At 36.4% G+C, this 16,676-nt stretch overlaps 1 protein-coding gene across 1 annotated transcript; it reads right to left on the bottom strand.

Moving 5' to 3' along the window:
- Positions 1-904: 904 nt before the first annotated feature.
- Positions 905-14,796, bottom strand: si:ch211-175m2.5 (uncharacterized protein LOC568697 homolog). The gene is made up of 5 exons (XM_039758224.1): positions 14,667-14,796; positions 11,309-11,473; positions 9,051-9,150; positions 7,519-7,649; positions 905-2,408 (listed from the first exon to the last, which is right to left on the bottom strand). The coding sequence occupies exons 1-5, from the start codon at positions 14,733-14,735 to the stop codon at positions 2,130-2,132; spliced, it is 744 nt and encodes a 247-aa protein (XP_039614158.1). The 5' UTR covers positions 14,736-14,796; the 3' UTR covers positions 905-2,129.
- Positions 14,797-16,676: the final 1,880 nt, after the last annotated feature.

Genomic DNA, 16,676 nt, shown 5'->3' on the forward strand with positions numbered 1-16,676 from the left:
ATGCTAATCCTCTTTTCGTACCACCTGGGCTACCGCCCTCCTGCAGTGAATCATACGGTAAGTACCTTTTCGTGTAAAAAATGTTTTGTCGTCGGATGCTATCGAGGAAGCGAGAAAGTCAAAAAGAAATTTCTTTGTGTACATTTTGCCCTTTGGTCTCCACGTCAATCATAACCCCACAGGGAGGGCAGAGGTGGCGGGAAGAACATGAAAATGCCATCTTCGACACTTTAATCCTTATAAAACTGATTTCTGCGTGACAACAAGCAATGGGAGTACTGTACCTGTATTGCCATCACAAGAAGAGGAAGATGAAGAACTCGCAAATAACGAAGCAATCATTACCTATTCAGACAATGAGTAGATGTACTTTATTGTATCTTATCCAGTCTCATGTCATAATGTATACGTATATGCGTGAGTTTGGAGCTTATTGCATTTCCTTATGTTCCGCAGGGGACTTGTCGGGCTGATGAGCGCTTTCGTGTGAAATTTGGACTGGTGCAGGACAGTGCTGGTGGCATCATTGGCAAGAAAGTTGACGTCTACCGTACCTGTTTTTCATGCTTACGGCAGTACCGTACTGTATACTGCTTTAATAAGACCGTACTGCTGTACTGATAATTTCATTAAATCCTGAAATGTTCATCCGGTGTTGTTGCCTACATTTTGTGACCGTAAATACGGTACCATACCGTATTTTACTGCCAAATGAATCCCGTTTACCCATCACCATTCTGTCTGCGAGGCGAATAGCCGGTCTCTTTTAAACGCCGGGCCGTCCTAATAATTTTTTGAATAAACGCCGGGGCTACTATTGGAAGATATACGGTATACTGTATGTTTTGAGGGCTCTGGGGGAAAGAGGGGGAAATAAAAAAAAAACAAACTATGTTCAGAACAATTCAAAAGAATAAACTCTTTATTTGTTGTTAAATAAACTTCTGTTCAAATTGGTAAAACTTTGCATAAGTATGTGACTGGGGCAAAACGTTTATGCAAAATATACACAAACAATAGAAAGTGAAAACAGAACGCAATGTGATCTTTATGTTTGGGTGAATAAGAACTTCTGTTCAATAAAACTCAGCTCCTTATAAAATGCAGATAGTTTGCCAAGAAATGTGTTAAGGACTTGTGAGCAGTGCTACAAAACATTTTATTCAAACGTTAAGCAGCAAAAGTACAAACAGTGTTTGCTGCAGAACAATCTGGAATAGAACTTTATAAGTCAAATGAACTGTAAAGCACACCTAAACTTTTACATATATTTTAAATATATGTGTGTGCTTGTGTATGGCACATTTAGTTATGTTCAATAAAACCAAATATTTTGGGCCAAAAGGATGCAAAATACAAACTGGTACATTAAATACACATATGTGGACAGAGACGTTCATGTTGCGCTAACAGATATAAAGAAGGCTAAATGCATGTAAAAGTGCTTCACAAAATACTGTTAAAAGTACTGTGATATGTACTATATAGTTATATTTTAGAAAAAAAAAAGAATGGCAAAACAACAACTTGTTTGAAGGCTTCCCCTTTGGTTGGTAGTTGTGAACACGTAGTGATAAAGTGATCGTACGCTTTGCCGATATTTTAACCCAAAATATCTGCCACACTCTCATTTGAATAAAATGTACATTTCAGCAACAATCTGAAGCAAAAAGAAGTACAAAAAATATGTACTTCAGGCCCGTAACAAAAACTCTTTAAATGCTCCAATTCTCATAAAAACAACTGCATTATTTTAAACCATAATGCACAGAACTGTTTCTCAGCATCATTTTTTTCACACGTTACTAAAAACGTTTTGTTTTCTTCAATTCCCAATATTGTGATGCTCAAACTAAAAAAACAGGCAAAACTGACATTTTCTTTAAACAACAATAAAACAAATATTGTTTTGCATAAACATTTTTGTTTTTCTTTTTACTCTTTTATTGTCTGGCCTTTGCCATCACCCAAACACTAACAGTAAAAGAGAACTCTGTGCAGTGCTCTAATAAATATGTCCTGCCATTCTGCTTATATTAACCAACGAGAAAACAAGATTTCTGTGTGGGGAATGCAGCAAAAAGCTCACTATATAAATCTCTGCACGGAAAAAATTCCAATTCAGCACTTCACTTATCTGGTTCTGCTACACTATTTTTGGGTAGCCTCCCCATGCCATAAAACTCATCATTTGGCCTCATATCAGTGAAGTATGCGATACGGTTTGACATTGAGAAAAAAGCAGCAATGGTGGCTATGTCCCATGCATCTTCACGGTCAAAGCCATGAGCCTCCAAGTTCTTAAAGTGCTCTTCTGTAATATTATCACATCTGCTGATGGCCAGTGCAAAATCCAGCATTGCTCGTTCACGATCCTTTAGTTCTGCAGCCTCATAGTTTACAATCACCTATGAAATGTATTAAAAAAAAAAAAGTTATAGTTAAGCAATCAGTTCACACAATTTTCTGAAATGTCTTCACACTACCATTCCTAAATAATGGAGCCACTAAACTGAATCATGATAAGTAGTTATAAAGCATTTAACCACAGAAACAGCAAAATCTAAGTTTTGGATGACTCACTGAATGCTTTTGGTAATTTGCAATACACAACTCCAGATGAATCAAAGTATATAGTAAGGACAGCCAGTTCCTCAAAGTGACAAATTTACTGGTCTTCTAGTTAGGAAACAAGCAGCAAATTACCATCTACTGTGCCCAAGCAGATGAACTTATGCTGGTGCACAGAAACAAGGAGAAGGAGACCTGAACGGTCTCAGGGAATAAGAATTTGGGGTAAAGGTGGAACCACAACATCAAAGAAAGTAGACCAGAAATCAAAGACCAAAAATGGAGGTAATGTGGAGAAAGTGCAGACTCAGTACTTGAAACAGCAGTGCTAATAACTGCACAATAATACAAAATCTTTTAACAAAGATGAAAAGAAAAAAAACAAAAAAAAAAACCTAATTTTGTAAATATACTGTTATACGATGCTGGTGTGTTTTACCGTAAACACTTTATACCGACCAATGTTTAACACTGCAACAGAGATCTACCAGGAAGTCATTAAATCAGTGGAGTAAAAATTTGAACTTAAAACCAAGCAAAAAAATAAAAAAATAAATAAATAATATTACATGATTTTTAAACTAGCCAGCCATGGAGAACCACAGTGATGCAGGTTTTGTAATCAGTAATAGATGAAATCGAGCCATTTAGCGGTGAAGCAGTTCACATTATTTCATTACATCACATATAATCACAGAGGTATGATTTATTCAATCCAAATCTGTGTTACATTTGACTATTTCTGTACTTTCTTAATATGCCTGATCTCGAAAAGCAGTACTTCATTTATTTGTGTCATATTTAATAGAACTCAGAGCCCGTTTAAACATCACAATATGTTAAATTTTATTGGGCTGATGTTTATGTCAAGAATAGAAATGATTTGGTACATTATAAAAATTATAAAAAAAATATATAAAAAAAGATTCTAAGGTAGGGCTGTCAGATCAGGTGAATACAATGTGAAAGAATTATACAAAAATGATCTCATTTGCTTTACCTTGTACTAATCAGACTTTGTTTTGCATATCACTTTGAGAGTCATCATTTTACACTTTGAATTGATTTGCTTGTATCATTAATAGTTAATCAGACAACTTTCTGGAAAACACACCCTCTTCACAAAGCATTTTTGGAAAGGTTTTTGTGCCCAACAGCTTTCCTTCTTCACTAACTGTTGAACTAACAGTTGCTGTGTGTGACTGACTTTTTGGAGTACGTTTACCACAGCATAAAAGTTTAGTTCTGCTTTTTTTTCAGTCTGTTTTTACACTTGTGGCACCTGATGTATCGTTATGGTATGCTGGAACATTTAAACATCTACTGCAGCAAGCATGAGGCAGATGGTTTCCTTTGTTATCAGAAATAACAGAAACGGCCTACCATGTTGGATTCTAATTGTATCTTTTCAACAGTTTTAATAACAATTGTTAAAGATACTTTTAAATGTAAGCAGCAATATGCATTTTGGCTAGCACACCCAAAATTACAGTTACTTCTATACGCTAAAAAGCTTGCTCCTACCCAAAGCACTGGACTGGTGTCCCACATCATAAACTATCAGGATGAGGATCTGTAGACTCTCTTCAGCAGTCCAGCAGCTCCAATTTTTTGAGACTACTACTGTGCACTTTGTCATTGAAGTAACTGCAGGTAACCCTCCTTATGCTACACTTTTAACATTTTGTTTATACAGGGTGAGCCCAAAAGAAGAACCACATTTCAAACATTTACTCTGTAAAAATGCTACAAGATAAAAAATGTCATTATGACACAAGAAAGGGTATACAAAATAGATTTAAAAACACAGTTTGGTCTTCAAGGTGGTGGCCATCATTAGTGATACACTCTTTGAGACGATTTCTGAATGCTCGCATGACTTGTTTGGACATTTCAAGGGGAACAGTGGTGATTCCGTGGCGAATAGCGTCCTTGAGGTCAATGTGTGTATACCTTCACTTTGAGATAGGCCCACAAGAAAAAAATCATAAGGAGTGAAATCAGACGAACATGAAGGCCACCAAACATCACCGCGCAGGGAGATCGACTTCCCCGGGAACATCTTCCGCACAACTTGCATGGATCTCCGTGGCATATGAGCTACTGCTTCATCCTGTTGAAACCAGGCATCCACCACATTCATTTCTTCCATTTGGGGCAGCAAAAAGTTCACTGGCATTTCAATGTAACATTCTGAAGTAACAGTGGCCGATGCATCCCTCTCCTCAAAAAAGTAAGGGCCTACAATGCCAAACTCTGCAATGGTGCAACAAACTGTAACACACTTAATGTGCAGAAGTCTCTGATTAAGTTCACAATGGTTAGTTTCAGCCGAAAGTTTTGTTTATGTAACTATTCAAACGGAAATGTGCTTCGTCGCTGCACAGGACAATGGCATCTCGAACGGTTTGCAGAGTGTTCGCGCACAATTCTCTACGGCTCTCCCAGCAAGTTCCTCCACCACCACCATTTTGTATGGAAAGAAATCAAGGTCCTCCTGCAAAATCCTCCTCAAAGATGTGTTAGAAAGGCCTAAGGCAGAAGTATGTTTGCAGGCTGAACCTCTAGGAGACTGCAAAATTGATTCTCTTACAGCTTGGATGTTTTCAGGCTTTCGTACAGTCTAAAGTCGGCCTGGAAATTTCTGCTCAATGTTGTACCAGTCTGTCTAAAATTAACCACCCACTGAAGAATTGTTTTCCAATTTGGGAAGTCACTGTTAGCAACATAGCTAGGAGGGGGAAAAAAAAAAAGAATGCCTGTATTTAACATGTTTGAAATATAAACAATGGTGCTGGAATTTATTTGAATGTGTTCCTTTCTCATTGATTACACCTCTTTTTGTGCAAGGAGAAAACTGGCCTTTGTGAAAAGGTGTGTTTTCAAGTGGTGTTTCAATGCCAAGGGAAGCTGTACATCGAAATTAGAATGGAATTTGGAATATGGAAGTTTACAATGTTCCAACACAACTTACACATCAGTATTGTAACCTGTTTAAAAAGTAAAATAAATAAATACATAAAACTATGCTGACTTTTTAACCTACATATACAAATATTTTTATTATGAACATTAAACTCCGAATATGACAGCTCTATTATACAGTCAAATCTGAACACTATATGCTAAACTGGTCACACAATCAACAGGGCTTAAAAAGTAACATTTATTGCCAAGAAAATGGCCACCAATCTGACTTTAGTTCATTAAATGGCATGGACAACATGTACAGTATTGTGCTGTTGTAAATAAAATATAAAATTATATATATATATATATATATATATATATATATATATATATATATATATATATATATATATATATATATAAAGAGTGAGTGCATAAGCAACAGGTTACAGCAAGCAAAAGTTTAATCTGATTCAACATGTGTAAGGTGGCACTGGTAGTTTTTGCTTTTCAATATTTGCTGCAAGGTCATTTGCAATTTCATTCCCTTCACTGAATGAGTTCCCAATTGGCACAAACAGAACCAAATACTTTCAAGCTTTGTATTTTGAGTTGTCTTCTCTGACCATACTTTTAATGTTATGGGCCGAAGTACAACCACAGGTATTCTGATACTGAAGAGATTACTGTGACGGGTCAAACAAGTAAAGCATAAATTTTTATTTTGACCCCCATAAGCATAGCTTCCTAACATTACAAAGTTGTTCTCCCCTGAATGGTATTACACAATATAAAAAAAAAAACATACAGTCCTGGTTCTTCTATTATATAGAGTACATTTGGTTTTTCTGCAACCCCTTGAAAACCCTTGAAAATCCCTATAATATTTTCCAACTAATTCACTCTTTTTCAGTAATTTGACTCTCAAGAAGAAATAATGGTATAGCTCAATATTAACAGAATAAATTAATCAAAATCAATAAAGACAAGCAAGCAGTTAATTTAAGCATGAAAACCCACCCTGGACATTGTCATAATTTTACATTTACCTGTGTTTGTGCAACAGACTAAAGCCTTTAAGCACTAGTAGGAAACAGTGTGGCACTGATAAGTATGGAAAGATAAAAAAAAACTTCAGTTGGTCTACAACAAAAGAAGGTGTAGGCTACATGTCTACAGATAACACTGGCCTTTACAGTCATTTTGAGACTTCAACTGAATGGTTTTCTTTCCCCCTGCACTTAACTTTGTACTGCTGATTAGCAACTAAAAAGCAAATAAATGATAACTAATATAACACCTTAATCTAATGGACAATAACTATATAAGCATACAATCAGAATGAAAAAAGAAAGTGAAATTGTTGCCTTTCATTTGAAGTTGGCAGCGAGATCCTAATAAACTAGAAAGACACCGTTTACTAGCCACTACCAGACTTTAACAAGTTGTACAGTTGAACCTCCATCCCAGATTTCTATATTAAACAGTGGGACTCATTCCTCCATTTCTATTTAAGGTTTATTCCTCTTGGCCTCAACCCATTCACCACTATAACAGTGCACCACTTTATCTACCCATTACCACAACCTTTTCTACCAACTCTGTCTATTTCTCCTACAGAGTTTTTGTCATTCTTAAGTATAAAGGATACAATTAACTAATTAAAAAGTAGAAAGGAAAATTTATTTTGCTAACCTGCTGTAACAAAAGTTTAATATTAAAACAATCACCATCAATTATTGTAAATAGACTGAAGCAAACATGCTATACATAAGACAATGGCTATTAAAGACACAAAATTTGCTAAATGCAGAGGTTTTGGGGAAATGAGGAAACATGTGACTCAGATATTCTGAATCATGCACAGAAAAAAATCAAACTTTAACAAGGGAATCTGAACATTAGGTCACACTGTAAATCAGATAACATTGAATAGCTAGGTTTTCCAGTAATAGCTAAGGAAAATGTGCTACGGGAAACCTTACTTCTTTCAATTTCTTGTAAACCAACCCCATGAACCTTATCATAAGGACATACCTGGTCAGCTAAAGTGGGGTTTTTGGAGTAAATTCGATGTAGAGCACTGTGGGAAACCACACAATATAGGCACTTGTTATTCATGCTTGTTGCCACGACAATAAGTTCTCTGTCCATTTTGGTAAGGTTGCCTTTAAAAAAAAAAAAAAACACAACAAAAAAACACAGTTGTCCAAAATATGCCAAACAAATCATGCAGCTGCAGTTTATAAACTATATGGACTTAATCATGGCATCTATCCAACATTACACTGCATATTCATTTAATGTAACTGCAGTATGCTTTAAGAAAATATATGTGTAAAAAAGCCAAGAGTAATAAATGGAGAACTTGCATTTGTGAGTAATTTTAAACAGATAGAGCAAACAACAAGAGATGTTACGGAGTAGGCACTGAGAAGGACAGGGAGTACAGGTCCTTTATATTATTACCAAAGAATGAACTAGAAAAGGTCCGAAAAAAGATGCACAGAGGATTGTAACAGAGGAATCTAAGACTGCTACCATGTCAAGTTGAAAGATAAGCTTTTAAAAAAAATACACATTTAGAGAGAGTTTGTTGCTTTTTGCCATAGCTGCTGAACTAGCTACATTATCATGCATAGACTGTGCATGTGCTGCAATAAACAGCTTACTGTATAAGCTTGCTTTTGTACCTACAAGTATAAACATAGTAATGAAAACAAAATGCAGAACAAAATTAGTTTAGTTAGTTTTTTACACTAATTTTCAAAATGACAATTAAACAACTTTAGTTCTTCTTGCAGTGAAAAAGACAGCTGTTCATTCTAGGTTTATTTATTGTAGTGCCAATAAAATATTAATAGTTTACATTTACATAGAGCTTTTCTCACTACTCAGTGTTTTTGAGCGGGTAGCCACTTCAACCACCACTAATGTTTGGCATCAACCTGGATGATGCAATGACAACCATTTTGAACCAGTATGCTCACCACACATTAGTTGTAAGGCAGTGAAGGTGCGAAAGAGAGAACCAATTACAAACAGGGGATGACTAGGGAAACCAGAATTACTAGACCATGAATAGCAATTTAGCCTGGACATTTGGATACACCCTGCGCTTTACGAAGGACACCCAGGGATCTTTTATGATCATAGAGAGTCAGGACCTCAGTTTTATGTCTCTTGTGAAGGACAGTATCATCTTTACATCAAAGTGTCCTATTCACTGCACTGGAGCATTGGCATCCACATTTAGACCACAGGGTATGTGCCCCGTGCTGGCCTTTCAGTAGCAACTCAAGCTTTTCCTAGAAAGCCTCCCATACAAGTACTGGCTGGGCTGAAACAAGCTTAGCTTCAGGTGGATGACCTCTTCTGAAGTTCATGTGGTACGGCTGTTGGCTATATGAATCTAAAAAGGCACTGTAAGCTCTGAAAAAGTGTCAGATTGTGTGTAAATACATTTAAGCCTTTAACAACAACATTAAATTAGAACTTCTTGGCACAATAAGGACAAAAAATAACATAATAAACAAGGCAACATATGCATAATAATTTAAATATGTTACCTGTTTCTTTGTTCATGATAGCATTGTAGTAAGCAAAAAATGCTCTAAACTCAGCAGGTCGTCGTGAAAGCACTTTAAAAACATTAGGAAGAAATCCAGCCTGAAAAATTGAGTTGAAACAAAAAAAATCACCTGTTACAAGACTGAGTTCTTACATAAACTACAACCAAACCACAAGGGAAACGGATGGCGACTCAAGATTTGTGCATAAGGTGCATGGGCTGCTGGAATCTTAAATATTAAAACATGCAAGTTTCACAATATGTTATGCTATTTGAACAATTTGTGGATTTTGTAACAGATTAAAACTCTTAACTCTCTGAAACGCACATTTACGATGCCACTCTGGTAGGTCATAAACTTGTATAGTAAGCAGGCCTAATTTATAATTACCTTTAACCCTACTAATTTTTCACAAGCAACATATGGAATCATATGTAGAATTAATTTTCTTTCAATTGGAAAGTACAAATCTTGCCTAGCAATATAGAGAGGCTTACTCACAATTAAAGAAGCTTCTTCCAATTTGGATGAACATAGGCATCAGTAGAATTTCTACTGCTTTACAGGCTTCCTTAACTTGAATTTCCAGAAAGGCCCCCTAATAGACAGTGATGCAGAAGAGTGTGGATTTCAATGCAAGATTCATCCTACCTGGAAGAAGCTTCTTTCCAAGCAAGAAACCAGCAATTCTAATTAACTTGAGAATCCATTTGAGTGGTGGATGTAACCAGGACTGCTTTATGAGAAAATATATAAAACAGTATAGACTGGTTGTTAGAGAGTATATATGTCTAGTATAGGCATTGTCTAGAATGATCATGCTTTTTCTGTCCTTTGGACCCTTCAAGATCAATGAATATCTTTCAATCTTTCTGTGTTGATGTGGAGACAATTGTTTACTGTAGTTTTTGGCATGAACATTTGTCTTGATGATCTTTGCTTCTTTAGTCTGCTTGAAGTGGTATGCCAGAGCTCCTGTTAATAATCCTATTACTTTGAAGGAAGTGGGCATTAACAGAAAAAATATTTTTAGAGGGATTCAATACTGTAAAGGTCTTTGACAGAAACTTTAGATTTAGTTTGCATTTCAAGTATTCCAGATTATACTGGTTTAAAAAAAGCACAATGCATTTTAACAGGCATTTACTAATATTTTTAGTCAAACTTTCCAACTCTGGATTATGACATGAGCACTGCCCTGACACTGCAATGTGAATATGAAAGCTATTGAGCACAACACAATTTAGTATTAATTACAAACTCATGTGAACAAAAGGTAAAAGCTTACTGTGGGATCTCCCATACAACACAATAAACAGTATTTCTACACACTGAAACTTAGATCCTGACCACTATTTTTACCCTTGTCTATTCTGTCCTCCTTGAAAACATCATTGACTTTAAACCCTTATAGCTACTGCCGATTAAATCTTTATTCCCCTCCCATTTACATAGCATGTAAGAATTGTGTATCCATCTCTCTCTGTAGGGTTTTCACCTTGTAGCGGCTCTAAATGTGCTAGTTTACTAGCTTGACTGTATTATTTATACTACTAGCTTTTTCCTTAACACTATTTCAAGGCAGATCTAGGAATCCCAGGGAGCCTGACAAGTTGGGTTAAAGCCTACTTCATCATCAGTTCACTTCATCATCATCAGACTAATCTCTGAATTTCTTGCAGCAGCTGTACCAACTGGTACCTGTCCCTGTATTTAAATACACTAAATGTTTTGTCTCCCCAAAGTATTAGTTCTGATCTAAGTTTAGATTTGAGATCACAAGATAATAATTAGTTCCTTTTTGGCCAATGTATGTAGTTTGTGGTTTTTGAATTTAGGCAATTTACTGCATTAAGCACATTTTGGATCTACAGATAAACCATATTTTTACCTTTGGATTTTCACATTTCAGTTGCAAAAGACATTTACATTTATTAACTGTATCTCAGTTAAGTGGCTTTAAAGATAGCAAGACAAAACTTGTTTCTTTCGGAAGCTTAATAATTCACCTGTAATACATAATATTGCAATTATAAAGTAATTGCAATTTTTGCTGTTCCTTCAAGTGAAAATAAATTACTCCTCTAGGCAAACAGAACAAAGTTGTCAAAGACTACAAGTACAAAATGAAGATGTGTGCTAGCTTTAATGATTTAAAAAAATATTTTAAGCTCCAAGTGCTTGTTTCTCAAACATTCATAATTTAACTTTTCTGAAAGAGTTTAACTTCTATGTGGCTAAAGGGTTTTTGTTACCTTTGTTTCTACTTCTTCCATAAGCTCCACAATGTCATAAGGAAGATCCTTCTTATAAGGAATTGGGTAGCGTCCAATTGGCTTTGTGGGTTTGGTGCAATATTGTTTCTCAGCTAATGGTGACAAGACAGCTCTCCTCCATTGCAAAGGTGTGCAGAATCTTGACTAAAATGATAAAAAGCAATTGTTCTTTTTTTTGTTTAACTAATTTGTCACATTACACAGTCTGGAAGATAGTGAACATCACCCCAAGTACAAAACCATGACACAATTAGAGTACAGGCAAAATTAAGGGACTTGCTTAGGGTCGAACAGCATGTCAGTGTGGCGCTTGAAATTATGCCCCTTTAATTTAACCCAAACTAGACAACACCACCAACCATTTATAATTAAAAAAAAAAAATCTATACTTATTTACACAAGACTGCACCATTCCAGTTTGGCAAAAGCCAACATGGTGAAATTAATAAAATTATTTATAAACAGTGTTCACTGCTGTGGGATAAAAATAATTTCTTTATGATTCAGCATATCAGTGTAATATGCATACAACTGCATTTCCACGACAGGTGAAGGCCAATGCTTACTGTATAAATAAGAGGTCTGGTTTAATCCTGTGATGCTGTCAATCAGCAAGCAGTTTGCCTTTGTATTATTAGTACGATTTTCTGGTTTGGGGTGTTTTCTTCATTTGGATAAATAAAGATTGTTTTAAGACATGCAGCAAGACAGTGTGAAACAACTCAAAACCAAACAAGGGGACTAGGGCTGTGGAGTCGGAGTTGGAGACAATTTTGGGTACCTGGAGTCGGGGTTGGCAAAAATGTACCAACTTCGACTCCTAATAAATTTGATTTGTAAAAAAAAATACAGCAAGTTCAAATGTCCTATTTCACTAACAATAGTCATAATTAAGTACTTATCTGATGTAAGAATAGAGCCCAGTGCATAGTTGTGTTACTACTAGTGTGAAGTTCAGATGAGCTATTATACAACCTGACATTCACATATTGTAATCTGGATTACAGTACATTACAAAAAGGGTTTTCATTTTATTTCAGATATAACGTGTATAACAAGTTAATTTGAGTGTAAACAAGTGTAATGATGTAGGCGGAGGTGTGTGCTATGACCTGATGTGTGTTTAGGGGTTCTTGTCTTTTGTTTAAACTGGCCAATACAGTAGAGAGTCAGCTTCCTAGCCAGTAGTTCTTTGGTTAAATGATGTGTATGTTGCCTTCTTTTAATCAACATGGGAAATACATTAGCATATTAAATACAGAGGAGTCGGAGTCAGAAGTACCAGAATCTAAGGAGTCGGAGTCGAAGGATTTATCTACCGACTCCACAGCCCTGAAGAGGACACAAAAGAAAAAACAACCTAAAAACGTATGACAGTTTATGTATTCATTCATGTTTTCAAACACTATGCACCTTTAACTGCTACATCAGTGTCTAGTATTTGTAGTTGTGCACTCTGCATTATTCGTGTTAAGGGGGAGGAAAAAAAAAGGATAAGAGGGTATTTCCACCCTGAAAAAGAAAGATGGTTAAAGACACGTTTCGGCTGTATGGACTTTATACAATACAATTTATTTCTGTATAGCCCAAAATCACACAAGGAGTGCCGCAATAGGCTTTAACAGGCCCTTCCTTTTGACAGCCCCTCAGCCTTGACTCTCTAAGAAGACAAGGAACAACTCCCAAAAAAAAAAAAACCCCAGTAGGGAAAAAATGGAAGAAACCTTGGGAAAGGCAGTTCAAAGAGAGGCCCCTTTCCAGGTAGGTTGGGTGTGCAGTGGGTGTCAAAAAGAAGGGGGTCAATCCAATACAATACAACGAACAGAACAAATCCTCGATACAGTATAAAAATAAAAATTTTAGAAGTACGTAACAGAATTTAACAATTGATGACATCACATAATATGATTTGGATTTGTTTATAGTCCTGGAGACCTCATCCATCAAGCTGCCTCCCCCATTTGGACATTTAACAGGCCAAGGGCATCTTAACAGTATTATAGGCCCCCGGGCAAAACAGTGCATTGGGGCCCCTACCTACACAACCACTCAGCATGTCACAATATTCAAGGATTCGCATGGGGCCCTTATGCTTGTGGGACCCCGTGCAATTGCCCATGCATTAAGATGCCCCTGCAATCATCAACATCAAGTGACTCCGTAGGAACCCTAACTACAAAGAGGACTATTTCATTTATGTTAGGTAGAATGCCCAGAGGGGACTGGGTGGTCTCGTGGCCTGGAACCCCTGCAGATTTTTTTTTTTTTCCTCCAGCCATCTGGAGTTTTGTTTCTGTCCACTCCTTACTCCTTTACTATGTTAACTAATGTTGTCTTATGTTAATTTCTTATTTTGTCTTTTATTTTTCTTTTCTTCATTATGTAACGCACTTTGAGCTGCTTTTTGTATGAAAATGTGCTATATAAACAAATGTTGTTGTTGTTGTAATAGGTAGGCGTGCACAACAGACGCAGTTTAGCCTTCATCAGGTGGCAATACCGCCTTAAGGTGTCTTTAGCCTTCTTTCCTTTTCAACATAGAAATAACTTTTAAATTTTCTTTTCATTTGCAGGTTCACGCTGATTTAATTTTACGCATTATTTCTCCGTCTACTACGTTTATTAAATTATGATTGTACATTTTGTAATTCTGTTATCTACTTTAAACATATAACTAACTCGTACATTACTATTACTGTTTATGTGAAGCCCTGCCAGCTTCACTATGGGCAGATTTTTTTTATCGCTTTTCACGGTTTACTTTGGTAATAAATCAATTATATGCAGTATGCAGGCGCAAAATATGTTAGAGCTAAAACTGCGCGAAAATGAATTCCAAAATAAAAAGGAAACTAAACTTACAAAGTGGGTGTTGAGGATTCATTAAGCGCTTTTGCATATATGCTAGGAAACAGCATTTGTAGATTAAAAGAAAACTCCAGGAGTGGTGAGGCAATTCTCTGCGTACTTTATGTAATCTCCTGTCTACTGAAGTGATAAAGACGACATTAAACGTAACCGCAACACAATTACGAAATAATTTCGAAACAATGACATTTTAAACAACAAACTGCAACACAAAACCATTCATTAAGTTAGAAAAAACACAAGAGCTTGCTTGCGTCTCGCTTATTTTTAACAAAAAGCGGTCGGTTATTCTGAACGTAAACTAGAAGAAAATTTCTACAATGTACGTATGTCTTTCTTTACAACGCTCGGAAAAGGTTGAAATATACTTCGCGCAAACAGTCCTCTCCTATAACACTGGCACCCCAAATGCACCAGTTAGAAACCGTAATATTCATAAAACGAACATATATTGTGAATTTGTACTTACAGAAAGACATAAATAACGAAAGTTGAGAAGATTAAACATCTCTATTATCGCGCTGCCAGAACGAGCCATTAATCTCAGCGGGAGTTACGAGTATAGGAGTTTCACTTCCGGGTCACGAGTTGCGATTTTGCCAATAGTGAGTAAGCTATTAGAACGCGCCCATTCTTCATAACCAATCAACGATAGCATTTCAGTTACACCCACCAGGTGTTTGTGTGCTTGTGTGCACCGCTTTGTGGTCGGGGAATGCCAGATGGGACCTGTCGGCGCCAGGGTGTTTGGGTTCTTACAGCTGCGGTACCACTTCCAGTTATGTAGTTTAAATCAAAACAAAAACTACCAAGGCATTTTTTTATTTAAACCGTTCTCGAAGTGGAACGCTTTACACCGTTTAGTATAAGGGTTCTAGTTGAATAACCATTCGGTAACTGTACGCGCGTTTGTGGATTAATTTGTAACAGAATTAGAACGGTTATACTACCCAGAAATGAACAAACCAGATGACCTTGGCAAGGCTGAACACCGTTAATTCGATGCATAAAAAATGTGCAAAATGTTTTTGTCACTTTACCACTCTAGGTCTCAAGGATGTCACGCTGACTGAACGAACGAGCTGTCACCCAGTGCCTTGAAAAAGCGAGTACGGCCTGTCGGATAAAAGTACACTGTAGTTCATTGGAAGGAAAAAAAAGAAAATAATCGGTTATTTTTATAGTTGTAATATTCACATAGGTTTTGACCGCACCTTTATAACAAAATCTGAAGTCATACATAATCCAGTTCAGGGTCACAGAGACTGTAGGCCATCCTGGCACCATTAGGCATAGGGCAGGAATCAGCTGTAAATGGAGCGCCACTTATTGGAAAGCACACTGAGAAACTCTTCTTTGTGTTCACAAGAATTAACTTTTAACACTTTGAACTTACTACATTTCTTTTATGCCTACTGTCAAACCTTTTTGAGAAACACCCCCACATTCCACTCGTATTGATGTCTAGTTATGCAAAATGTCATGCTTTTTTGGGGTTCCAAACTTAATTTGATGTTTTAGACCCCAAAAATCCCTAATTTTAACCCAGTCCTGGATCATATTTTGTGCAGGAAATTAGCCCCTTATGGTAAAGAGTAAATCAATAGATGTCTTCAGCAAAGATGATTAGATGGACTTGATGATTCACATGCCACATCAACTGACCCCTGTGGTTCACCACCTAATGGGATACGAGTGTTCCAAGTTACTGCTTTCCACAAAGCTTTGCAAAAATGGCAGGCATATGGAGTGTTGTTTTATGCTATGTTGCTGATAACAAATATGATTATGTGGTGGTCGTGGAGCCCTTTAAGAGATACTTCCAGAAGGAAGCACCACCACCACCACCTAATCAAAGCACCGTGATGTCCCTACATTGATGGATTAAAGGCCAGAAGTCCACATGACCGTCATCATCAAATTCTTCCGTGAGAACCCTGAATGCAATGAGGACTGATTGAGGTCATTTATGTTAGGTAGAATGCTTAGAGGGGGCTGGGTGGTCTCGTGGCCTCTGAACCCCTGCAGATTTAATTTTTTTCTCCAGCCGTCTGGAGTTTTTTTTTTCTTGTTTTTTCTGTTCTCCCTGGCCATCGGACCTTACTTTTATTCTATGTTAATTAGTGTTCCCTGATTTTAATTCTTATTTATTTAGTTTTTTTTTCTCTTTTCTTCATCATATAAAGCACTTTCAGCTACATTGTTTGTATGAAAATGTGCTATTGAAATAAATGTTTTTGTTCCAACTGGATTCACAATCAGTGATAAGAAATTATTAATAATATTTGATCTCACTTAATTAGCTGGTCTTTTTTTCTCCTCACTTATTCTGTTTTCAGAAAAGCACAGCAATGTGATTTTTACATTTAAGACCAGCCATTTAGAAATAGTACTGTTTTTGCTATACCTTTAAATACTTAACCATCTGTTGTTTCTGTTATTTTGCTTATTTTTTGGTGTAGTTTGTTCCCTTTGTTGT

The sequence above is a fragment of the Polypterus senegalus genome, chromosome 7 (genome assembly GCF_016835505.1).
Source record: "Polypterus senegalus isolate Bchr_013 chromosome 7, ASM1683550v1, whole genome shotgun sequence".
NCBI lineage: Eukaryota > Metazoa > Chordata > Cladistia > Polypteriformes > Polypteridae > Polypterus > Polypterus senegalus.

Coding starts and splice junctions, on each gene's coding strand:
- si:ch211-175m2.5 (XM_039758224.1), bottom strand. CDS start 14,735: ATGGCTCGTTCTGGCAGCGCGATAATAGAGATGTTTAATCTTCTCAAC. Junction 9,151..11,308: donor TGGAAGAAGTAGAAACAAAG/GTAACAAAAACC, acceptor TCAATTTTTCAG/GCTGGATTTCTTCCTAATGT. Junction 7,650..9,050: donor TATCATGAACAAAGAAACAG/GTAACATATTTA, acceptor TTTTTTTTAAAG/GCAACCTTACCAAAATGGAC.